The sequence below is a fragment of the Peromyscus californicus genome, unplaced genomic scaffold, assembly GCF_007827085.1.
Source record: "Peromyscus californicus insignis strain IS unplaced genomic scaffold, ASM782708v3 Scaffold_4__1_contigs__length_199733344, whole genome shotgun sequence".
In the NCBI taxonomy this organism is placed as follows: Eukaryota; Metazoa; Chordata; class Mammalia; order Rodentia; family Cricetidae; genus Peromyscus; species Peromyscus californicus.
Genome location: NW_026294562.1, coordinates 77,744,160 through 77,768,951, shown reverse-complemented (window position 1 = coordinate 77,768,951; position 24,792 = coordinate 77,744,160). Strand labels below are relative to the sequence as shown.

The 24,792-nt window shown below is 48.5% G+C and overlaps 1 protein-coding gene across 9 annotated transcripts in view; it reads left to right on the top strand.

The window, feature by feature from the left end:
* Nucleotides 1–24,792, top strand: part of Katnip (katanin interacting protein) — a 174,088-nt gene that overhangs the window by 87,439 nt on the left and 61,857 nt on the right. For 7 of the 9 annotated variants that reach the window (XM_052763268.1, XM_052763269.1, XM_052763270.1 and 4 more), the window contains 5 exons: nucleotides 6,065–6,329; nucleotides 8,431–8,562; nucleotides 20,626–20,795; nucleotides 21,617–21,682; nucleotides 22,888–22,994. In XM_052763268.1, coding sequence (XP_052619228.1) covers nucleotides 6,065–6,329; nucleotides 8,431–8,562; nucleotides 20,626–20,795; nucleotides 21,617–21,682; nucleotides 22,888–22,994 — 740 coding nt within the window. The remainder of the gene's footprint in view (nucleotides 1–6,064; nucleotides 6,330–8,430; nucleotides 8,563–20,625; nucleotides 20,796–21,616; nucleotides 21,683–22,887; nucleotides 22,995–24,792) is intronic. The other 2 variants (XM_052763265.1, XM_052763272.1) reach the window with 2 other exon arrangements.

The window sequence follows — 24,792 nt, the reverse complement described above, 5'->3', positions numbered from 1 at the left end:
CAAAGGGCTGAGTCACCAGAGTGTCTGTCCCTTCTTGGTTGTCCTGTTACTGTGCTGTTTTGTGCCTCCTGACATCAGGGGAGGGGAACAGGGCATGAGATTGGCTGCAAACATGCTCTGTAAGCTGGGGATCTTGTCTTCTCCTCCAATGGCGAACTCCCTGTCCACCTTGGGGAGCTTCCTTTTCAGAGTGTGCTCTGCTGTCCTGCCCTTAAGCCCACAAGTTGGCTTCACATGCACTCTACACACACAGGCACACACACACAGGCACACACACACACACACACACACACACACACACACACACACACACGCACTACAGAGTGGGTCCTAAAGTTGGGATACAAGTCATGTGCTATGGCCAGTTTGTGACTTGAGAGCCCCTTGGCTGTGGGGGAAGGTCTCTAATCAAATGGCTGTCTTGTTGCCCAATCACGAGTCCCATTAGAACAGGAGCTTCATCTATCCTGCCCATCTCTTCCTTGCCTTTATCATCTGTGTCTACTTATGAGAGACAGATATTTTCATCAAAAATACTATTTTTTTTTACATTTGTTTATTTATTTGTATGTGGATGTGCACATGTGTGGAGGGCAAAGGAAAACTTTATAGGAATGGGCTCTTCTTACCATGTGGTTCTGGGAATTGACCTCATTAGGTCATCAGGCTAGTACAAGCATCTTTGCCCTTTGAGCCATCTGTCTGGCCCCAATTCTTAATTTTAAAAGTTACATTTCTGTATGTAGGTATGTGTATGTGTACTCATGCATGCACACTTGTGCGTTCTTGTGCTGTGGGCTACAGTGGAGGTCAGAGGATAATGTATGCAAATTGTTTCTCTCCTTCTACCATGTGGGGTCTGGGGATCAAAGTCATCATCAGGCTTGGTGGCAATTGCTTTTGCCCACTGAGTCACCTCACTGACCCAAAAAATACTTCTTAAATAAATGAATGAATAAAAATGACATATCAATCACCCAGTGCAGGATAAAAAGTCTTTTGGGCCCAGGAGGTTTGTGTGAATGAACTTAGACCTATTTCATTCTGCTTTCTAAGGATGGTCCAGGGAGTAAAGCTCCATCCACTAATGCTCAACATGTGCTGTCTTAGCCTCAGAAAAGACTTAAGGGAGGATTCAGAAGTGTCTTTCCACCAAAGGAGAATGGACTGGCTTAGTTGGTGGCAGCAGGAAAGGCTGTGCACATGGAAACAGACTAGGAGGCGGAGAGTGCTGTAGCCAGGGCCAGGCTACAAAGCCCTCCCAAAGCTTCTACCGATTCTCCAAGTAGCATCAACTAGGGACCAAGGGCTCAAGTCACAATCTTGTGTGAGACATTTCACATCCAAACCATAACATACTTGAAGACAGGTATTAGCTCCTTGCAGCTTTGTGTCAAAGGTCACCAGTTCCCTGCTGATCAATGACAGTGGTCACCCAGCACACCCAGTTCTTCTGGAGACAGCTGCTGAGTTGGTACCCTAGCCTTGGACTCAGCCAGTCATTATCTGAACACTGGCTCTGTCGTTACCAGCTGTGTGGCCCTGGGATTGTCCTTCATCCCACTGAGCCAAAATGATGCCATTCACTGCACCAGGGTGTCAGAGAGCTGAAATGAGGCACATAGAGAGTTTAGCTAGTGCCTGGTGTGGCTGTTACTGATGCCATGGATATTGTCATTGTCATTGTGAGACCTTGGCATTTGATAGTCACCCAGTTTTACTCTTAGCCCAGAGGAGAGAGGAAGCTTGTGGACAGATACTGGACTCCTGGCCATTAAACTCTGGCTACATTTTAGTAGTGGTTTCTATAGCCATGCCTCCCATCTTCAGCATCCATCCTTACCCTTCCTAACTCCCATGGGGAGGGCGTTTTGTGCTCGGTTATCAGCTCAGTTCCTGTGATGTCTGCACCTTGGCCTCCACGTGGAAGACTTTGGTTCCTGAACTTAGCATTTGAAACACTGAACACTGAAATTGAATATAATCAAGTTTTAAAGTGAAGTATAAAGTATGTTTTCCCAGAGAAGATTCTGGGTGACAACTTCAAAGCCCCTTATAGATCCCACAGCAGGGCACCACTTTGAAGTGCCGGCAGATTGGCTTTCAAAGTTACCATCCCAGCCAAGGTCCCGCTCTGCGCAGATGGAAAGGTTCTGAACAGTTCTTTCTAGAGAGAATGCTGCTTCTTAGCTCAGCTCCCCTTGCTTCTGGAACATATGGTTTCAGATCACATGAGCATCTCAGGTTTCTCGGGTCACTCACCACCTGCAGGCAAATGGAGTCTTTTTCTTAGTGAAAAAAGTGCAGCCAAGTAGAATCTAGGCGCACTCTCTTTCTCTCCTCTGTGTGTGTGTTTATATACTTGTAAATACTGTTTGTTCTCTACATTTACGTTGACTTATGGAAGAAAAAGAAAGCAGGTTGAATCAGGGATTATTGAAGTTCACTTTCTTTGTCATGAGAAATACTAGTTCATAAATGATCCATAAGCTTAGTAAATGATGAACGGACATTGAGCCTTGGGATTTACCATTTGCTTTACTTTCTGCTAGCTCCCTCAGCATACTGTGTGTTCCAGTGAGAGCAGAGGTCTTGTCTCCTTGTTTCTACTGTGACTGGCCATCAGCACAGCAACCCAGCAAGCATGGGCATATGCTTGATAAGACTCTGATTCATAAAATCAAGAGCTGGGACTGTAGCTCAGTGGTAGAGTACTAACCTGCCAGGTGCACAGTCCTGGGTTTCATCCCCAATGTTTAAATACACACATACACACATACACATACACATACACATACACATACACATACACATACACACACACACACACACACACACACACACACACACACACACACACACTCTCACACTCACACTACAGAGTGGGCCCTAAAGTTAAGGCACAAGCAATGTGCTATGAACAGTTTGTGACCCAGGAGCTATTGGGCGGCCGGGGATCTCGTATGGAATGGCTGTCTTCCTTATTGATGGAGAACTACCCCATTATGTTCCTGTTGGTGGGCCATGTTGAATGTACTAGAATCAGTCTTTTCTCTGGGTTTTCTAGAAGGAATAAGAACTGGGGGCTGAGCAAAATTTCTACTCCTGCCACTTAATCACTGTGAGAAGTTATACAAGCTGAAGGACTCTGTTCTTTAGAGATTCCCATAAATACAGGGCTACAGTCACCTGCCTGGAACTGGCAGTGGATGGAGCTTCACTCTACTTTGGATATCAGTGGGGACAGAGTGGGATTTCGAGGACAGTGGTAGGACTCACTCTCCTGTTGGTTCCCATTTCTTCATTGTAAAAGTAACTGGAGCTGGGCCGTGGTGGCTCATGACTTCAATCTCAGCACTCAGGAGGCAGAGGCAGGCCAATCTCTGAGTTTGAGACCAGCCTGGTTTGCAGAGCTAGTTCCAGGACAGCCAGGGCTGTTACACAGAGAAACACTGTCTCAAAAAAATAAAATAAAATAAAATATCTGGGCCAAAATATAGGGGTTCATAAACAAAGAATGCTTTTCCTGGGAACTTAAGCTTACCCCCTTGAGAGTTATTACCAAGTTCAAGTGATCACGGGGCTTCAGGTTTTTTGTCTGACCAGGTTATTGTGAAAATCAAACGAGAAGGACCTGAGTGTTGTACAGAGCTCAGAGCATTAGTCTGCTGTAGAAGACTGAGTTGAAGCTAATGCTGCCATCCAACAGCAGGCCACCCAGGAGCTCATGTTTCCCTGGAGAGAAAGAGTAAATCTGTTGACCTCCAACTGCCCACCACAGCCAGACTTTGATGACATGAGCTAGGACCTCAGCGTGTAGCTCCCACGAGGTCTGCACAGACAATCTTGGCATTATCTTTTGGACACCAGTGGTGAAGGTGTGCTTGCTCCAACACAGGACTTTTTTACCTCAACACTGTCAACACTGCGACCAGATCATTCTTTGAAGTGAACGTTGTCCGCTGCCTTCCAGCAAGTCCAGCAGCATCGTTGCTGGCGCTCACCTACTAGCTGTCAGGAGCACTCTCTCAATACATGTTGTGATTAAAATGGCTCTAGTCATTGCCAAGTGTCCTCTTGTTAGGGAAAACTATGCCCAGTTCAGACCATGGCTTTATTATCACAATGCAGTGTATCAAGGACATGGTAAGTCAAATGATGGAGGTCAAAGTGTGGCTCAGAGGAGTAAATTAATTTGGTAAGGGTCCTGTCATTGATGTCACCTCCTCTAAGGTATGTCGGTGTGTCCTGTCTCTGCTAAGTCACCATCCAGGCTTCCATGTAATTTACTCATTCAGCAAGTATTTATCAAGCTCCACTGTGCTCCAGACAGTAGTGCAGTTGCTAAGTAACCAGCCCGGTGCTGATACAGGGTGGGACAGTAGGAGAAGGAACTGGAAAAGACACAAATTCATTTTGTGCTCCTGCTGCTGCTGCAGCTTCCCTTTGCCTTAGCAGCTTTCCTGACAGTACTGGGAGTCAGGGATTCAGACTCACCATCATCAGCCTGAACTCAAGGTGTTAGCAGGCCTGTGTTTCTTCTGCAGGCTCCAGGAAAGAATCTGGGTCCTAGAGGCCCCTGCTTTGCCTGGCCCCATCCTCCCCATCCAGAGCCACCATCCTAGCATCTCCTCTTCTTCCTGATGTCTGCTTCCATTCTTAGATCTTGCTGATGTTGCTCTTCCTGCCTTTCTATGATTGCCCCATAATTCCTTCAGGCCTGCCTTGGTGATCTCAGCAAATCCTTACTTTCATCTGGGAAGGTCCTTTGCCATAGAAGGGCACATGTTGACAGGTCCCAGGGAACATCTTTTGGGAACTTTTATTAAGTCTACTATTATCTGTTCTCTGCTCCCCCCCACCCTCCTACCCCCCACCCCCCCACCCCCCCCCACCCCCCACCAACAAGATTCACATCTGTTTTACCTGTGGAACATCAGGCATAGGCATTGAGACAAGAGGAAGATGAACCCTCTGACTCAAGCAATTTCAAGAGTCCAGGCCTGGGAGTAATTCTCTGTGTCCGCCCTCCACCCTCTCAGCCCCCGGCACAGTCCTCAGGGCCTTGCTTTCTCAGGGAAGACAACATGTGTTTGCGGATGAGTCTCTCCCGTCCCTCTCCTGCCTGTAGACAGAGCACTCTGAGAGCCTTTTTTCATTTGGTCTTTCATGCTCCTGTTCCATTCCAGCTTGAGTGTTTCTGGCAGCTAGATATTCTCAGAAACCACATGGGTTACTATGGGTTTCTGTAGGATTCCCTCCATTAGACGCCCCTTTTCCTGCCTAGTCTTTCCTGGATAATCCTCTCTCTGCTAAGGTGGCCCAAGGAATCCACAAACCACAGGGGAGATCTCGCCATTCCCTTGGTTTTCTCTCCAGGACATGCTTTCCTGACAGCTGGGGCTCCTAGTGTTAGCTTCTGCTAGCTGAGAGGAAAATGAGCCCTTGGTTCCCCTCCCCTGGCAGTTCTTCCCTTAGCTCTGTCTCCTGCCTCTTGCCTTTTGCTCAGCAGCTAGAGGAAAGCAGACCTTCAACTTATCACTTAGCAATCTGTCCAGCTTTTAATTACCCAGGTTCAACACTGACAAGCTCTGTGTGTTATGGAACCCCAAGACGTAGTTGCCTCAGAATTTTCTACAGGACAGGATCCCTTTCTTCCAGCTGCATGTCCCTCATTTCCAGAGCCCATGCCAAGGGCAGCTCTCACATCCAGGTTTCCATCATCAGTCAGTTTGAGTTTTCCCACTTCTTTTAAATACACATGCAATAAATTTTAATGATAATAATGGACTAACCTCTGAAAGCAAATCCCAACTGAATGTTTCCTCTTACAAGAGTTGCCTTGGTCATCGTGTCTCTTCACAGCAATAGGCCAGTGATAAGACAGCACCAGAGGTGCTGCTCCTTCATGGTCATTCCCCTCTGACCTTTGTTTTACCATCTTCAAAGCAGCACCAGCAACTTGGCTGAGATGCTGCTGGGCATTGGGTGGAGTCATTCTTTGGTTCAGAATGTCTGTTTTCACACAAGTCCTTACCTTTCATGTCTCCTGGGCTCTCTGCAGGAGCTGAGAAAAGGTCTGGGACTCAGCACAGACCTCCAAACGCAGGAGGATGGCTCCAGTGACGAGTACGACTCTATTGAGGAAGACGTCCTCTCTGAGACCGAGACTGAGGACCTCATACTGCCAGGCCATACCAGCAATGAGTTTCCTCTTCCCAGCCAGGACACAGTACAGAAGGATGTCCCCAAGGACAAGGAGCTGGAAGGCCGGCCTCCCCAGGGCATAGACACCCTTGTGGTGATGGAGTTTAACCCAGCTTCTAAAAGTGAGCTCTAATCATGAGCTTTTTTTGGCCTCAAGTGTCTCTGTATCTAGTCCTAGGACTCAGTGTTCCACAGTGTTTGGAAACTCAGCTCAAGTGAATTCCACACCAGGGCAAAACAGCTGGGCCCTGTGTGCTGAGAGGGAAAGGCACCCAATGGCTTCCAAAGACCATGGGCTTTCCCATGGGAACCTTCTCCAGTGTGCTGTGGAAACTTTAGTGGCATTTGCATTTCAACTGGCTAATGCAGAAGGGACTAGTTATTGCCTAGGATAACTGTGAAGGCCAGAGCTGGGGTAGGGCCATTGCCCTCCCCTCCCCTCCCGACTGCCCTCTACTTCTCTTTTCTTCTGCCCTCTTTCCTCCTCTCCTCCCTCCTATTGCTTCCCCTCTTCTGTCAGATTTCCCTTGAGTTAGTTCCATTCTGAGGCAGCTTTCAGGCAATCAGAGGCACAGTTGCCTTCACAGGAGACATGGGCCTTGTAGGTCACTAGGAAGTCAGCTTCTCTTTCCCAAAAGTCCTAGGTGTGGCTCTCAAAAATCACAGTAGCAAGTCTACCACAGGTCACTGCCATCTCAGAGCTAATCTCTTTCTTTAGGCTGACCATAGGACTGAGGGATGTGATTGCCTCCACTCATTCACGTACAGGAAAGGTATGGCTAAGGAGAACCTGAGGGAATAAGAAGGAAGCCAGGCAGGCGGAAACAGCTGCTGTCCACCTGAGGAGGTTTTCCAGAAAACAGCCTTGGAAAGCTGAGGGAACACTGCTGGGGCAGGGCTTGAGTGGGGGGACACCTGCTTGAAGGTGACCTCTGACAGTTACAGCAAGATGCTGGTGGGGTGGGGTGGGGCTGCTTAGCTGGAGTTGTCGGGCAACCTTCCCAACAGAGGTAGTGCTGGTCTGGCGCTGGGTCCTGCCTTCCTGGGGCTGGGACCAGCAGGCACAGGGGCTCCAAGGGGGTGAGGATTGGTGTGCAGAAGCACAGGAAAAAGGTCAGTGTGGCCGAAACCCACTGAGTGTGAGCAGGTAGTGTTAGTGAACACCTTATGCTTGGATGGTCTCCTCCTGGGCTTACTTGTTTCTCAGGCCAGGATGTCCCCAAGTACAGGGACCGAACACTGTCCCTGCCTTTGGCGTCTTGAGGTGTTTTTTCATCTGCCCTTGATCCCCCTCCCTACAATTGCCCTGTGTGTGACTTTCATGTCAAGTTTGGACACACTAATTATACCTTTTCCCATATACATTAAGATACAGAAATGTGTTCAGGGCTGGGCCTGGAGCTCAGAGTGGAACACTTACCTACCATGCCTGACACCCTGGTTCTGGATTCTGTCCCCAGCACCACATACACACAAATTCATAAAGACCATCTGCCACCTGGCATCAGCAGTCACCCGTGTGCCCCTAGTGTGAAGGGCTCTTTTAGAAACATTACTCTGAAGAGGGTAGGTTTGGCAGCAGTCTGAACCTCCAGCCAGGATGGGCATCAGCTCCCAAACCTTCATCAAGCCTTTGCATGTGCTGTTCCCACATCTGGTGGCCCTGGTAATACGCTAGTTACCCACAAGATCTCTCTCCATCATCACCATGTGTACCTTTGCCAGCCTGTCCTCTGGCTCCATGCTTCGTGACTTCTGTCTGCATCCTGTTTCCTCATCTTTTCAGCTGTCCTTTTCTCCAGCTATGAGCCCCTGAGGACTGTGAATGCATTTTACCATGCCCCTTCATCTCCAAGATGCCCTTGCTGGCACCATTACTTGCACCAATTAAAGCCAGCGCCTCATTGGCTTGCCAACCACCCTAACTTTCTGAGCAATTGCCTCACCGTGGTTGCCATCTCTGTGTGTGCACACTGTTAGTAAAGGCCTCTACTGTCTGGAAATGTTAGACACTGAAACCTGTGTCTGTTCCAAAGCATCTCATTTATTTATCATTGCTGTCTACAGAGTCCCATAATCCCCTACCAGCAAGGTTCCTGGTACAGAAGAGTTCGATAAATATTTGTTGAGTGACTAAGTGAGCAAATGATAAACAAATGTCTGAGAGGAATGCCCTGCTCTCCCTATGCTCAGTGGCTGACAGAATCCGTTGCTTCCCCACAGGTAACAAAATGGAGAGGGTTTTATCTGCTAAGCGGAAGGACAATGCTGAAGTCTTCATCCCCAGCAAACCAGAGTCAGTCCTGAATCCACAGCCCCCCACTGTGTTCCCAGACCAGGAGAGGGCCTGCTCCAGTAAGAGTTGGGGGCCCTGAATGAGTTGGGGGTGGTGAGGTGGATACTCCCAGTGGGCACCACGATGAAGGTCTTGTTTCTTCCTTACCCTCCGTGGAGGGCTGAGCTGACCTTAAGTCACTTGCTACAGTTTTTTTCTAGTGCTCATTAAAGTGTTACTATTATTGATATTATTTAAATTGCTTTTTCCAGTGCTGGGTGTGGAACCTATATTTCATTTCCTGTTCCTGTGATAAAGTATCCAGACAAAACAACTTAGGGGGAGGGGGCTTATTTTAGCTCACAGCTCTAGGTTATGGTCCCATTGTGGCAGGGAAGTCAAGGCTGGAATTTGAAGCAGCTAGTCACATCATAGTCAAAAGCAGAGAACAAATGATGCATGCTTGCACTCAGCTTGCTTTCTCCTTTTTTATACAGTCTAGACCCCAAACCCAGGGAAGGGTGCCACCCGCTTCTAGGCTGGGTCTTCCCATATCAATTAACATAATCAAGATAATCACAGACATGCCCAGCCTGACCTAGACAGTCCCTCATTGAGGACGACTGTCAGATTGACAATTAAAAGGAAGCATCAAGACCTCATACTTCACCAACCACAGTCCATACCCCAGCCCTGACAAATGTTAATGCTGCTCATAGTTAATACGAACACCTTTAAAAGATAAACCATATTTGAACTAAAGTCATCGTGCACACTGAATTTGTCTGCAGGGCTCCCTGAACAAAGTGCCACCCACAGTTGCTTACACAAGGCAAGGTGTTGACAGGGACATCCTCCACAGGTGCAGGGAAGGTTGCTTCAGGTTCCCTGCCATCTTCTGTAGCTCTGTGGCTGTGACAGAATGACCCATGCTCATGGCACTCTCGCGTATGTGTCTCTGTGTCCACACTTAGCAGTTCTGTAGACACCAGTCATGCTGCTTCCACCTTCTGGTCACATTTTAGCTGCTTCATTTGCAGAGACCCTTTTTCCTAAGGAAGACGCATCCATATACACTGGGACTAGGACTCAGTGGGTGTGTGTCTGTGTCTGCGTGTCTGTGTGTATGTTGCTGTTGACTAAACCCAGGGTCTTGCACATAATAGGCAAGTGCCACTGAGCCACACTGCCAACCCATCATTATCTTCTTAGGAGATATGATTCAAGATTCAACTCAGCTGTCACTTTGACAGAGCCTAATTAACAAATTAACTAATTCATAGTATCTTTCTCTCTCAAGTTCAGCCATGGTTTAATAGATTGAGGAGATGGAGATGAGGGAAAGGGGAGACAATAGCAGAAAGTGAGAAGGAGCCCAGGGATGGATGGTGGGTGCCTGAGGTGAACACAGTCCTGGTTCCATGGCAAAGAAACACACAAACACACAGGAATCCACATACCACCAAGTCGTCTATAGGAAATCTGATTATCCACGGTTTCTGGGAATTGTTCCATAGATGCTGTTTGAGATGGAGCCCTCACTTTGAACAGCTTATCAGTATTAAAGGTGATTACCATGAAAGGTTATTGTTTTGTGACAGGCTGTTCAGTACCTGGCTCCTCTAGCAACCACATATCTCAAGTTTGATAGTTGAGGTGAAAGTGGAAAGCTGGCCTTGTCACCACAGTGTCCTAGGTACAGTTGGATCACAGTGGCCAAAGCTGTCTTCAGAAGCCAGCAGACTGATGACCAGGCCAGCCATAGATGGCTTTGCAGACAGTGCCACAGTGTATACAGCATCTCTCAGTAGACCCAGAGTCTCACTCCAGGCTGGGGAATCGTGGTCTCTTGGCTGAGCCCAGATGAAGCACTTGGCTTTGTTGTGGGGGTATAGGTTACAGGGGAAGTGTATTTCAAACCACAGAACTAGGCAGAGAGAGCTGGAACGTTCACACCACTAAGGATACAGGAGCCAAAGACATCCTGAGAGGACACTGAAGCCAGCACTCCATTCTCCCACAGAATCTGAGGATGGGATGCTCATGCATGTTACCTTCATTTGGGTGGGTGGTTGTGGTTTGGGTGTGTAAAAAGACTTCTCAGTCTCCCTTGCAAATGAGCCTCTCACTGTTACCGTTGCCTTTCTTCTCTTGTGTCACACTTTGTGCTGTCAGTCTTAGAGCTACTCAGTTTCTTTTGGCCAGTGTTTATGGCCTGTATCTTTATTTCATTCTTTTCCTTTCAAGCTTCCTACATCTCTGTATTAAGGTTTGCTTTTTGTAAGCAGGACGCAATTGGTTTTTATTTTTATCCTCCAACAATCTGTGTGTTTTAATGGGAGCACTTAGTCCATTTACATTTAATGTAATTGCTGATATATTTGCATTTAAACCTGCAATCTTATTATCTGTTTTTTTATTTGCTTTGCCTGTTTCATATCCCTCTTTCTTCCCTCTCTTGCCTTCTTTTGAGTCAATTGCCTTGTATTATTCCTCTTTCCCCTCTCTATTAGATTGTTAGTTATACATTCTTTTATTCTTTTACTCATTACTAGAGATTGCAATGTGCATTCTTGACTTATCAGCATCTACTTTAAATTAGCACATTTACCGCTTCTAATTTGGCAGAAAGACCTCCAGCTCTAAGTGTTTGTTCCCCTCCCATTTTAAATGCTATCAGTATTAATTTTAACTCCTTGCAGGTTTTAAATCCCATTAGGCATTGTTTTTGTTGTTTTATGCAGTCAGTAGTAAGTTTGAGGCATCTGCACTGTTGACCTTTCCACACCCCTCCCCCTGGCTGTTTCCAGGTCACTCTCACTCTAGGACTGCCATTCCCTTGAGTCCATCACAAGCCATGCTCAGCTTCCAGCCTGTAGTAGCTCTTCTCAGCAGCATGAACACCTTGAGCAGGAGGCCTCTCAGGTGTGTTCGCCTCCGCCTGCCTGCTCCTGGCCCTGTACTGTTTACTTCACAGTTCCTTCCCTCCCACAGGGACATGCCTTCAAATCGATTCCTTTTGACAAACCAACTTCAGTATGCTCAGACCAGGTTTTCTAGTTTTGCTTCAGTGAACGATGGTTACATTAATTAGTCTGCCATTCTAGGATGGTAACCCATTGCCTGTACTCTCTACAGCTTTGTTTCTCCTCTTACCCCCTTGTCTTTGGCCAAGCCCATCCCACTGAGCTTGTGTCCATTAAACACGCATTTAACATGGAGCACCTCACTCAGTGTCATGGTACCTGCTTCTCACTCCTGGCCTGTATTGCTCCAGTGTCTATCCATAAGCTTTCTAAAACTCATGGAATCTCCTCACAGAGACCTCTTGTCTTCTGAAAGGTGGGTGAAAATTTGTCTCTGATGCAGGAAGTTTACTGTCCCTTTTTTCAGGATCTAGGGAAGTGATATATAGGAGACACTTTTCCCAGATAAGCCACCAGCTGCAGAAACACAGTAACACCATCAGCGTGAGTCGAGTTGGAGGATGCTGACAGCCCTGTAGTTAGAGTTCCTGTCCAAACACCTGCAGCCCAAGCACCATATGTCAAAGTCCAGAGTCTCATACAATTCCAGTCAGTCCTCATTAACAGCGAGTGATACAAATTCCTACTGTCTGGGTTTGCTAGTACATACCTGCAACCTTAGTACCTGAGAAATGGAGGCAAGAGGATCAGGTGTTCAAGGTCAGACCCAGCTACATAGTGAGTTTGAGACTAGCCTGGGCTACATGATATTCTGTCTCAAAAAGAAGAAAAAAATCAAACAGCCTTAGGTAACAAAGGAAATTAATTGAAGGTTCACCATAGACACAAAAAGCCCACATCTGTGGGTGGGGTCTTAGGCCTGTGAGGACCAGGTGCTCACACTGTTATCAGAAAGCTATTTCTTCTGAACTTAGGTGAATTTTCCTCAGATCAAGTGGTTGTCAAACTTGGGCTTGCCTCAGAATGGTTGAGCCCAGTCCCCTACTATCTGACTCAGTGGATCTAAACACCTAAGCATTTGTTCCCAAGAGTTTTTGGGTGCCTCTGAGGTTGCTGGTGAGGAAACTCACGGTGGGAACCACTTCTCACTCACAGTGGGAACCACTTCTCACTCACAAGCAGGCAGGCATTTTATTGTTGGCCAGAGATAGCCCAGGGACCACAGGCTCCCTTTTTCTCTGCTCTGCAAGCCTGAGGGGTGGGGGGAAGAATGCTCCTTTCCTAATAACCACAGTGTGAGTTCAAGAGCCCTGTGTTTCCTGGCCCAGGCTGCAGCCTCTGTGGACAGGGAGAAATGATCAGACCTACCCAGTCTGAGAAGCATGCAGAAGGGGTGCTTCTCTGAATGACACCACGGGTGCTGTGAAGGTCCCTGTGTGAGGACAGCAGAAGCAGCTGCATGCTCCTGCCACAGGGGAGCCAGCACACAGGCCATTGTGCTGAAGCAGTTGTGGCTGCAGCCCTGTGCTGACAGAGACGACTTAAGGGAAGCAGGATTTAATTTGGCTTACGGTCTCAGAAGGTTTATTCCCTGGTCACTTGGATTGTGTTTCCCGATCTGTCCTAAGGCAGAACATCATGGTGGCTGGAGTGTGCCAGGTAACAACTTCTTCATGGTAGACAGGAAGCAGAGGAAAATGGAATACAGGAAGAGGCCAGTGCAAAGTCTAGGCCCCAGGGATGTGTCTCTAAGAATCTACCCGATTCAACTAGGCCCTACCCCTAATGCCATCATATTTCCATCAAGAAATAATCTGTTCATTGGTTAGAACTCTAAAGGTCTAGACTTGCTGGGAAACACTTCACAGACACATAGAGGCGTGTTTCACTAATCTCCCAGACAGTTTTTAAGCCAATCAAAATCCCAGCACTCGGGAGGCAGAGCCAGGCGGATCTCTGTGAGTTCGAGGCCAGCCTGGGCTACCAAGTGAGTTCCAGGAAAGGCGCAAAGCTACACAGAGAGACCCTGTCTCGAAAAACCAAAAAAAAAAAAAAAAAAAAGAAAAAAAAAAAAAAGAAAAAAAAGCCAATCAAGGTGACAATTAAGATTAATCATCATATGCTTACACAAGAAAATGCATGTCACTGGTCTATCTGATAAAACTCAGATCACCAGCTGCTCCTGGTATTTTGGTTCTTAGAGCAGTGTATTAATAAGGGTTCTCTAGAGCATTGGTTCTCAACCTGTGGATCATGATGCCTTTGGGGTCACATGACCCTTTCACAGGGCTTATATATCAGATAAATTGGATATTTACATTACAATTCATAACAGTAGCAAAATGTAATGGTCTGACTAGGGAATGTCCTGTTGGTCACATTTGTAGAATGATTGGTGGTGCTGCAGCTGGTGGTGCTGTTTTGGGAGGTTCTGGAAACTGGAAGGCAGGACCCAGCTGAAGGAAGTAGGTCTCTGGGGACATGCCTAGACAGGAACCTTGCCATGGCCCTTTCCTCCCTCCCTGCTCCTCACCTGCCATGAGGTAGACAGCTTCCTTCTCCCTATCCTGCCGCCATGGTGCTCTCTCTGCCTTCTGTGGGCCTGGAATCGGCAGGGCCGAGGGCAGTGGGTGGAAGCGCCGAGGTCTTCCCTCCTCTTGTTTCCATCAAGTATCCATTTGGTCATGACAATGAGGGAGCAGACTAGTCCAGCATCTCTCTGAAGTTCTTTAAGAGAAACAGTGGAACTCCCATAGCATGTAGCCCACGCACATTTCACTGTTGCGGGTTTCACTGTGGGTTGCTGATTTGTGATCGGTACAATGGGTGCTTACTGATCTTACATTTCATCTTTACCACTGCAGTGGGTTCCTGGGTGACCCTCTAAGACCCTGGAATGGAGTCAGAGGCAGTTTTGCTGTGGTTCTGAATTAGAGCTTGTCGAGGCGCAGCTGGGAGAGAGGCGGGTCACCTTGTGGTAGGTTCTTTGTGATGTGTTGGATTCATGGCTAATCTTCTGGACGACACACCTTTAGTTTTTAGCTAAGAGAAGAAAGCCAAGCACCAGGGAAGCAAAGGGAGTGGAGTTACTGGAAGAGGGATGGTTCTCCATCCAAAAAGAGCAGTTTGGGATAAATTAAAATGTGCAATTTGGCTTTTGCTAGTGGCTCAGATTTACAGAGTAAATAAATCCACTGTTCCCTGGACCCAGTATGAGAATAAATTCACCATCGTGTGACATTCAGGCCAGTGTTGGTGCAAGTGAGAGATGAGGGCGTCAAAAAGAGTTAAAAGGTGGTTGCGGTGGGAGGGAGCACACAGAAAGGTGGTGGCCGTCAGCAGTGTGACTCGGGGGACTCCGTATTCTGGGAAGGCAGCAGCAGAGCAGCACGGGTGGTAGAACTGCAGAGCCAACTATTCCTAATGGTGTCAACTTCATACCCACCTTCTTAGCATAAGACTGCTAGAAGGGCACCAACAGCACCCATGATCGAGCTGTGGAAGAGTGTGCCAAAGCCGTCACGCAGACAGAACTGGCCCCTTTCCCAGAAAAGTCAAGTGTTGTGCTGGGTGGTTGAGGCTACTGTGCCCCTTGTCCTGGAGGCCATGCTGTGGACTTCCAGCTGTCTCTGGGCCACTGTTCCAGTGCAGCCCCAGAACTCGGAGTCCAATGTCTACAAACTAGCAGTCAAAAGCCAAGGGTCACATGCAGCTCTTTGGGCACTGATTTTTGAGGGTTGTGGGCAGGGGAGAAGTGGGTGTAGTTAGGGACTGTCAGTATTTTGGAGTCTGCTGTCCTGGCCAGCCCCTGTCAACTGGACATTTTCTGATGCTCTTTGAGCTCTGTACATGGTCCTCGCTGCTTGTGCACAAGACCATCTGGAGGGTCTGCAGCAGGTGTGGGCTTTTCAGCTGCACTTTACTAGTTAGAGATTGTATGCCATTCACAAACACTGAGATTTACAGGGTTTGAGACTGGGTTTTCCCCACCCATTCATTTGACAGAAGTTAGAATGCCAGATACAGACATGTAGCAGTAAACAAGATAGGGATGGCCTCAAAGAGTAACTGAGGCCCATGGGGTCCCTCAGGAACCCAGCTGCAAGCTCCCTAGCCTTCTACCGACCATTTTTAACCTTGCTACCCCATTCCAGCCCCCTGATCATTCTTCAGCATGCCAAGCTCTGCCTTCCTTAGGGCCTTAGCACCTACCACTCCTTGGTCTGCAGCAGTCTCCTGGTTTTGGTAGTCATGGACTTGTTGCCTCCAGCCTCTCAGATGTCCTCTTCCCCAACTTCATCTTGAGTGATAGATATGTCCGCTTCCATCATGTCTAGCCCTTTCCTCTGTGCCTACTCCATATCCGTCCCAGCCCTGTGACTGTAAGGTCAGTGAAGGCTGTCCCATCTGCTGCCATTCCCTTGCACCCAGAGCGGTGTCTCCCTCAACTAGGAAAGGCCACAGTATGGTGCAGGTCAGGAGCCTGCCACTCTGCACCCTTCACCAAGCTGGGAGCCCATTCCTGCCTCAGCCACCCTGGAATCAGAGTGAGTTTGTGGTTAGGATCTCCAGCAGGGAAGTCCAACCACTGCCTCCAGCTTCCTCCTTCCTTGTTTCCTGCCTCATGGCCGTTTTAGGAACACAAGCCCTTTTGTACCAAGTGTGGTCCTCACCACCCTCTTACCCACCTGGATTCCCATGACATTAAGGATTCCACATTCCAGCCATATATATATGTATGTACAGGTACATGTATGTATGTATATGTATATATAATTTATCTCCGTGAGGAGCACAGTCCCTTGTGGAGAATGCTGACTGGCATTAAGAAGCACACCTATCCCAGGCACATGACTTGGCAGGCATCATCACTGCCCAGTGCCTGCCTCAGTTCCCAGGCATTTGCAGTGACTCTGACTCTGGCTGGTTGAGAGGGGCATTCTCCACCTTGGCTTAGATTCCAGAAGAGCCATCAGCTCTCTTCAGCTAGCACCTAGTTGTGTTATCCAGATTCTTCATTCTATGACAAATGCCTGAAAGGAACATTTGAGAAGCAGAGAGGCTTTTTGTCCACATCTTCAAAGGTTTCAGTTCCTGGTCTCTTGGCTTCATTGCATGGCCCCTTTTTAAGGTGGGACAGCGTGGCAGAAAGGGTGGAGTGGAGCAGAGCTGCTGACCTCATAATAACCAGGAACCAGGCACAGTAGCAGATACATGTAATCCTCTGGGAGGCTAAGGAATGTGACAAGTTCTGAGCCAGCTTGGGTTGTATGGTGAGACCTTGTCTCAACAAACAACTCAAGGTAGGGCTCAAAGATGAGATATACCTTTCAAAGGCTCTCCCTAGCAACCTACTTCTCCACCTTCCTCAGTGGCACTTCCCAAGAGTCCATTCACATTTTTCATAGAGGGCTGGCAAGATGGCTCAGCAGGTGAGGGAGCCTGCTGCCAACACTGACAACATAAATTTAATCCCCAGGCCCCATATGGGGGAAGGAGAGAACCAAATTGTCCTCTGATGTCTGCAATGCACCCACCCCCCCACACACACGTATGCCCACACATACATAAGTCATTCAATCACTATGTAAATAATCAAAATAAAAATGTAAAATAAAATCTGTTAGAATATGTTAATGATCTGACTCCTGGGAATGCCCTCATGAACATCAGAGGTGTGCCTCACTCTCTGGGTGCTTCTCAGTGCAGTCCCAGCCACAGTCAAGGTCAGTAGCACACTGGCTATCCTGGAAACCAGCCCAGGGGAGCTGCATGTCTGGGGACCTGGGAACACAGGGCCACTGAGGAGGGCAGGTGTCGTTGTATTCACCATGCAGTAATTGAACAGTATATAGCTGATCTAGGGTGTAATGCATGATAGTCACCTTGAGGTAGTGAGGATTGCCATCTCAGACATCACCATTTCTGTGGCAGGAACCTTCAAGTTCTCCTCAAGCTCTGGAAATGTCTGGTTAACTGCTGTGGACTGAATCACCCCACTGTGCCATGAAACATTAGAGCCAATCCCCAGATCTTACTGTACCTCATCCTCATTACCCAGCCTCTTTGTATCTTCTCTGTATTCTCTTGTCCCCTGGCAACCTCTAGGGCCCTTTCTACTCAATTCTGTGTTGCTGTGTGGTTTAGTCTCTGCTAACGAATGAGAATGGGTATTTCTTGCTGTGCCTGGCTTATGTCACTTAACATAGCACCCTCCAGTCCCATCCATGGTACTTCAAATGATAGGAGCCCAACCTCTTTACCACAGAGTACTCCTCCACTGTATGTGTATGGCATATAAAAACGATTAGTCTGTCACAAACACCTTGGTTGACTTAACTTTCTCCAATTGTACTGCAATAAACATGGATATTCAGGTAATTAGTATTCTCTCTCTCTCTCTCTCTCTCTCTCTCTCTGTCACACACACACACACACACACACACACACACACACACACACACACACACACACACGCAGCCATTCTAACTGAGGTCATCGCTTTTGATCTGCATTTGCTTAGTGTTTAGGTGTGGTTGAGCGTTTGTTATATACTTGTTAGCCCTTTGACGATTCTTTTTTAAAGTAGATTTTCAATGTTCTTTTTTTTTTTCTGAGGTTGTCTTTTATTACTTTTAATTCTGTGTGAGTATGTGTACATGAGTTCAGGTGCCCATAGAGGCTCTGGCCTGGAGCTAAAGTTACAGGTGGTTGTGAGCCACCTGATACGGTTGCTGGGAATTGAGTGAGGTCTTCTAGATGAGCAGTACGTGCTTTTAATCACTGAGCCATTTCTCCAGCCCTGTTGATTCTTTTAGAAGCATTTATTCAGGTCTTCAGCTACTTGTTTTGTTGTGGGGGTGGTTTTTGTTTAGTTGTGTGAGACCAGGCACCCTAACACTTTTGCTCCTAGGCTTAAACAATCCTCCACCTCAGCCTTCTAAACTGTGTACCTCCACACCTAGTTTATGTCCCATTTTTTTTAAAAAAAATATTTATTTTTATTTATGTGTGTCTGTCAGTGTCTACCTGTCTGTCTGTCTGCATGTGTTCCTGTGTCCATAGAGGCCAGAAGAAGGTGTCAGTTCTCTTGGAGCTTAAGTTACAGATGGTTTCAAGGTTACTGGGAACTGAACTCAGATTCTCTGGAAGACCAGCAGTCACTCTTAACCACTGAACCATCTCTCCAGTCCCAAGTCCCATTTTTCAGCTTTTTTTTTTTTTTTGGTTTTTTGAGACAGGGTTTCTCTGTGTAGCTTTGTGCCTCTCCTGGAATTCACTTGGTAGCCCAGGCTGGCCTCGAACTCACAGAGATCCACCTGGCTCTGCCTCCCGAGTGCTGGGATTAAAGGCGTGCGCCACCACCGCCCGGCCATTTTTCAGCTTTTAATCAGCGTTTTACTTATTTTTTTGTATGTGTGTGTATATGCATGTGGATGCATGATTTTGTGTGTGCGCACATTGCACATGTGTATGCATGCTTGTGGAAGCCAGGGTGCAACCTTGGTTGTCATATTATTCCTCATGTCCTATTTTGAGTCAGGGTCTCTCATTGGCCTTCACGTAGGGTAGGCCGGCTAGCCAGCAAGCCCCAGGCATCCACAAGTCTCTACCTTCCAGCGCTGGGTTTGCAGTCTGGTACCACCTGATCATTTTTTTACATGGACTCCAGGAATGGAACTTTGGTTCTTGTGCTTTTACATGACAAGCATTTAGCTGATTGAGCCATGAATTTAAAGGATTTTTTTTTTTTTTTTGGTTTTTCGAGACAGGGTTTCTCTGTGTAGCTTTGCGCCTTTCCTGGGACTCACTTGGTAGCCCAGGCTGGCCTCGAACTCACAGAGATCCGCCTGGCTCTGCCTCCCGAGTGCTGGGATTAAAGGCGTGCGCCACCACCGCCCGGCTAGGATTTTTTTTGTTTGCTTGTTTTTGTTATTGTTGTATGGTTTGGTTTGGTTGGTTGTTTGTTTGGTGATGGGAATGATATTGACTCTGAAGGTTGCTTTGGTCAGTGTGGATGTTTTACCAATAAGAGTTCTTCCAGCCATGAGCATCTAGTGCCACCCTCACGCTCATTCAGATACAGTGTTCTGATGAGAGCATGGCAGGAGAAGTAAGTGCCCAGGCAAGAAGCTAATCAGCATCTCCCAGTGTTTGCAAAGGGCAGAAGTGTGGAAGGGCACTTTTCCTCGGCAAGTTTGTACCAGGTCACAGATGCCCTGGTGTCCAAGAGGGGCTGCTTTCTGTCTCCTTTTCCAGTCATCAAAACAGTGACTGGCACAGCCTTTGTTATCTAGAGGGTCTTATAGTGTGTATAGGGTGTGGGGGTTATATACAAACACGGTGCCTTTTATGTGAGAAACTTGAGCATCTTGGGATCTTGGTACCTGTGGTCTTCTGGAATCAGTCCCCTATGGATCAGGGAGACTGAGGAATGACTCTCTTTGTTTATTCCTTAAACTATTGGTAATAAGTTATAGATAGCATTCCCCTTTGCACTCAACACTGCAGCTTGGATTTCCTAAGCACAAGCATGTTAGTTTTATAATACCACGGTCCACTCATGAATTTTGGAGTATTTAGCATTAGTATAAAACTGTTATCTAAGCCACAGGCTATATTCAGATTTCTTTCCTCGCCATAATAACAGTTTTTCCCCTATTTCTTTGTGTATATGTACATGTGTGCATGCCCATGCAGGTGCATGTGGTGGCCAAAGGTTAACATTGGGTGTCTTCCTCCACAGCATCGCTACCTTAGTTTTTGAAGTAGGGTCTCTCACTAAACCTGGAACTCACCATTTCAGCTAGACTGGCAAGCCAGCAAGCCTATTAGAATCCTTTTGTTTTCATCCCTAGAATTGGGGTATATCTTACATGACTTTGCCCAGCTTTTTACATGGCTGGGATATGAACTCAGGTGTTCAGGTGTGTGTGTGTGTGTGTGTGTGTGTGTGTGTGTGTGTGTGTGTGTGTGTGTGTGCACATGAGTGTTTTACTGGTCACCCTGAGGTGACCATTGCAGCTGCTTATTGTGCCTGCCTGGGTACTTTTAATCTGGAACAGTTCTCCAGGCTTTCATCATCCCTCAAGACCTTGACATTTTTAAGGGGGCTGACCAGTTCTTTTTACAGAGTGTCCCTCAGTAAGAGCTATTGAATTTCGAGCTGTTTTCTGAGAAGACAAGCTGAAGAACATCTCTGCTTTCTTTCTACAGGACCTGGCAGCCGGAGAGACAGACCCTTGTCAGCAACTCGAAAAGCACATGCAGCCGAGGATCGAGAGGAAGATGCCTCGGCCGTGCTGAAAGCCATCCAAGTGGAAAATGCAGCTCTGCAGCAGGTGTTCCTCAGCCAAGAGCCTGAGCTAGCCACCCCTCCACAGCAGGTCCGAGCACCCATGGGGTGGAGGGCTAAGGAGGGACTGGGGGCACACAAGGCCAGGCAGGGTTGGAGCAGCAGCCCTCTCTGACCAGAGACTCTGCATTTCACCTATTTATGGACAGCTGTTCTCCATCTGTCCAGGGTCCCACTTCAGCTACCATTTTGCAGCTTCTGGGTTATTTCTGACAGCCAAGCACTGACCTGTGAATCATTGGTCATTTCCCTGCAAATTTGGGATGGCTTAGGCCTGTGCTACAGGATGCCAGGCCGATGTGTGGCTGAATAGGCAGTAAGCTGTGGCTCTCCTGAAGCTGGTCCCAGAACATGAGCCACAGGGCCCCTGTTGTTCCCTTGGCCTACTTCCCTCACTCCTATAACCGCTCAGACCTCCAGGAACAACTTAGAAGGTCAATGGTGGGGTGGAGCAGAGGCCTTGGAAGCTGAGGCTTTACATACTCCTCAGTATTTGCAGTCTCTGGCTCTCCTGCTGAGACCCTTAGCCTGTCCCACTTGAGGCTCATGGTGACCCCACAATAGGCAGGGTCCTCTGCCTGGATTATAGATGTGGTCAACTGGGGTTATATCTTTGTAAGGTCAGCCTGGCTGCCAGCTCACATTCTTGTCCATGCTGCTCTGTGCTCTCCGTCTGGAGGTGGTTCTTCTGGTTGGTGAGCAGAACCTTTGGCATATCTTCCCAGAGGTTGCCTTTTGCCCAGTCTGTCAGGGAAATGTGGAAAGGGCCCTGCTTCTCTGCCTTCCCTGTATGGGAGGAATGCACAGTAATAGCTTCATCCCTACTTACATCATCTGATGTGGTCTTTGCAGGATACCAAGGAACCACTAGCAAAATCATGGCCCAGTCTGCTGAAGGCCAAGGAGGACAGTCCAGAGGTCAGTGTGAGGCTGAGCTCAACCAAGCCGGACATGCATATAACACCCCCACCTCACAAACACACTGCCCTGATGGTCCCCAGCCATTTCCCTTCCACAGTCCCAGGAGTTCCTCTCTGTAGCCTGAGCACTGGCCTTCTACCCATTCCACAACTGTACAAGTCGGAACTTGAGTGGCTTGGCCAAATTTGCAAATTGAATCTGGAGCCCAGCCAGGCCTGGTGACCCACTTCCTTCTTCCATTTCTGTTTCTCAATGAGATAACACCAAAGTAGATCTTAGTGTTGAGAAAAAATAAGTTCTGTCTATCTGTCTAGGCCAGTCAGGCATCTCGTAAAGGATGTGAATTAATAAAGCACCCAGGAAATGTCTTCATCACATTCAGGTGCTCCCAGTGTTCTGGATACAGAGGTGGCCCAGACAGTCTACCTATGGCTGCAAGGAGCTTGTATACCTATCAGTGGAGCCAATAGACATATGGGGACAGAGTGTCCGGGAGTGAGCCATGCTTGCTCTGACAAGTGGAAGGTGAGCTGGCAACAGCTGGAGGTGGCCATGAGCTAGCTACATTAAGGACCAGAAAGAAGGCCAGTGTTGTGTGTGGGGTGGGCAACATGCAAAAGGGTGCCAGCACCCCAGAGTCCCCAGTTGAGTTTCTTTCTTTCCTAATTGCCTTTGCCCTACTAGACAGGACATCTTGGGCACTAGCCAGTCAGCATTTCTGACTGCCTTGGGATCCAGGGTTCCTGAGTAGCCAGCCTGAGCCCTGACCCCTGACCCCCACAAGGTTCTAACTACGACAGTCACCTGTAGACAGACATCCCATCCCATTCCATTTTAGATGATAGAGGAGAAAGAAGGAAACAGATCATCTCACGTGAGTGCGTGAGTGTGTGTGGGGGGGGGGGTCCAGTCTCTTAGGAGGAAACTGAGCCCAGGTGAGTTGAGTGATGGGTAGTTAGGTGACAGTTGTTCAGTAGCTCATAGAAGGATTATTTCCCAGAACCTCCCTGGTCAGAATGATCTGAGAATACATATAGGATTCTAAGCTGACCCTCCCCAGGCTGGCACTGTCATCTTTGTGCCCTCATATCTACGTGGTGGGACCAGGTACCTGAAAGCCCATGCCTTTGACCACTGTCCTGTGAGGTGTCGGGCTGCAGGCTTCCATTGGATAGCTGTCTAATCAGCCTTTCTGCCCTCAGCGGCTTGCCATCACTCCAGTGACCACCAATCCTGAGCTGTTCGGGGCAGCAGGGGGAGCCAACGGCAGCAGCCAAGCCATGGACAGAATGGGCCCTTTGGGAAGCAGGTACTCTCCAAGCAGATGCAGAACCCAATCCAGAAGGCCCACAGCAGTGCAGCCTCGAGGGTCTCACCAACCTTGAGTTTTCTTGTTGCAGTAGTCCTTTTTGCTTAGCTTTGACTACAGTACCTAGCAGAAACAACCAATGTTTAACGGGCGCACAGTTCCAGAAGTGTCAGTTCGTCATGGTTGGGAGGTTGTGGCAGGGGAGAGAAGTTCCTGTCATAACAGCCAAGACAGAGACAGTTACAGGAAGGAGCCAGGCAAGATAACAACTCCAAGGACATTCCCCCAGTGACCCCACCTCTCACTTTTCACCACCTTCCAGAATGCCATGATATCAGAAATTCCTCAGTGCGTAAAACTATCTATTGGGTCAGAGTCCTTGTGATCAAATCCTGTCTAGAAACGCCTCAGACGGAAGCCTTGAGGTGTGCCTCTCTCAGTTTCTCAGATGTTTGCAATCCTGTCTAGTGATGACGACAGAGACCTGCTGTCCCGCCATGTTATTCCAGAGTGTCTTGAACAGCACTTTAGAGTTGCACCCTCCCCTCACCCCCAGCCCTAGAGCACAGCACTGAGCACCCTCCCCTCACCTCCAGCCCCAGAGCACAGCACTGAGCACCCTCCCCTCACCCCCAGCCCTAGAGCACAGCACTGAGCACCCTCTCCTCACCCCCAGCCCCAGAGCACAGCACTGAGCACCCTCCCCTCACCCCCCAGCCCTGGGGCACAGCACTGAGCACCCTCCCCTCACCTCCCAGCACAGCACTGAGCACCCTCCCCTCACCCCCCAGCACAGCACTGAGCACCCTCCCCTCCCCCCCCAACCCTAGAGCACAGCACTGAGCACCCTCCCCTCCCCCCCAGCCCTGGAGCATAGCACTGAGCACCCTCCCCTCACCCCCCAGCACAGCACTGAGCACCCTCCCCTCACCCCCCCCAGCACAGCACTGAGCACCCTCCCCTCACCCCCCCAGCCCCGGAGCACAGCACTGAGCACCCTCCCCTCCCCCCCAGCACAGCACTGAGCACCCTCCCCTCACCCCCCCCCAGCCCCAGAGCACAGCACTGAGCACCCTCCCCTCCCCCCCAGCACAGCACTGAGATGCTTTCTTTCATGCAAGTGGCTCCTGGCTTGTTCATTTTGTTCTGCACCTAAACTGGCTTAATTTACCTCCGGTTTTCACCGGAGCACCCCACATAGCTTAGGAGAGAGCCTGTCCCCAAACTGACTTGTCACAAAGGTGCCTCAAAGCATCAGCCCCTGAGACTCCTTTTCTTTGTCAAAGTATGTTCAGTGCAGCATTCTGTCCCTTAGCATGTAGCATAGGCCCTGGAATTGGCAAGTGTTACTAGCAAAGTAGACTCACTTCTGGTCTTCAGGGAAAACTGATCCCCAAAGAAACACACCGCTGTAACCTGCAGTGTCACACATGTCTTGGCACATAGGCATACTCCGGGGCCATGATGTAGGACTATGCATGTTGCAGACTGTACAAAGTACCTGACTGAGGAGCAGGAAGGGACTGCAGTGAAGCCTGAATGTTGGTCACTAAGTGCCGTGACCTGAGGTGTCATCAGGCCAGGAAGTGGGCAAGGCTATTGAAACTATTGCATAGAGTGGGGGGTGCCAGCCAAGCCATGTGCCCTCCAAGTCTGAGTCCATCCCCCCAGGGAGCTTCTGTTCGTAGTGTGTTGAAAGACTGGATGGCTCAAGGCAGGGCTCTCCATTCCTGCATATTTGCAGACCCCAGATGGAAGCGGCTCCACTTCACCGCAGCCATAAATCAGAGCTCCCTCG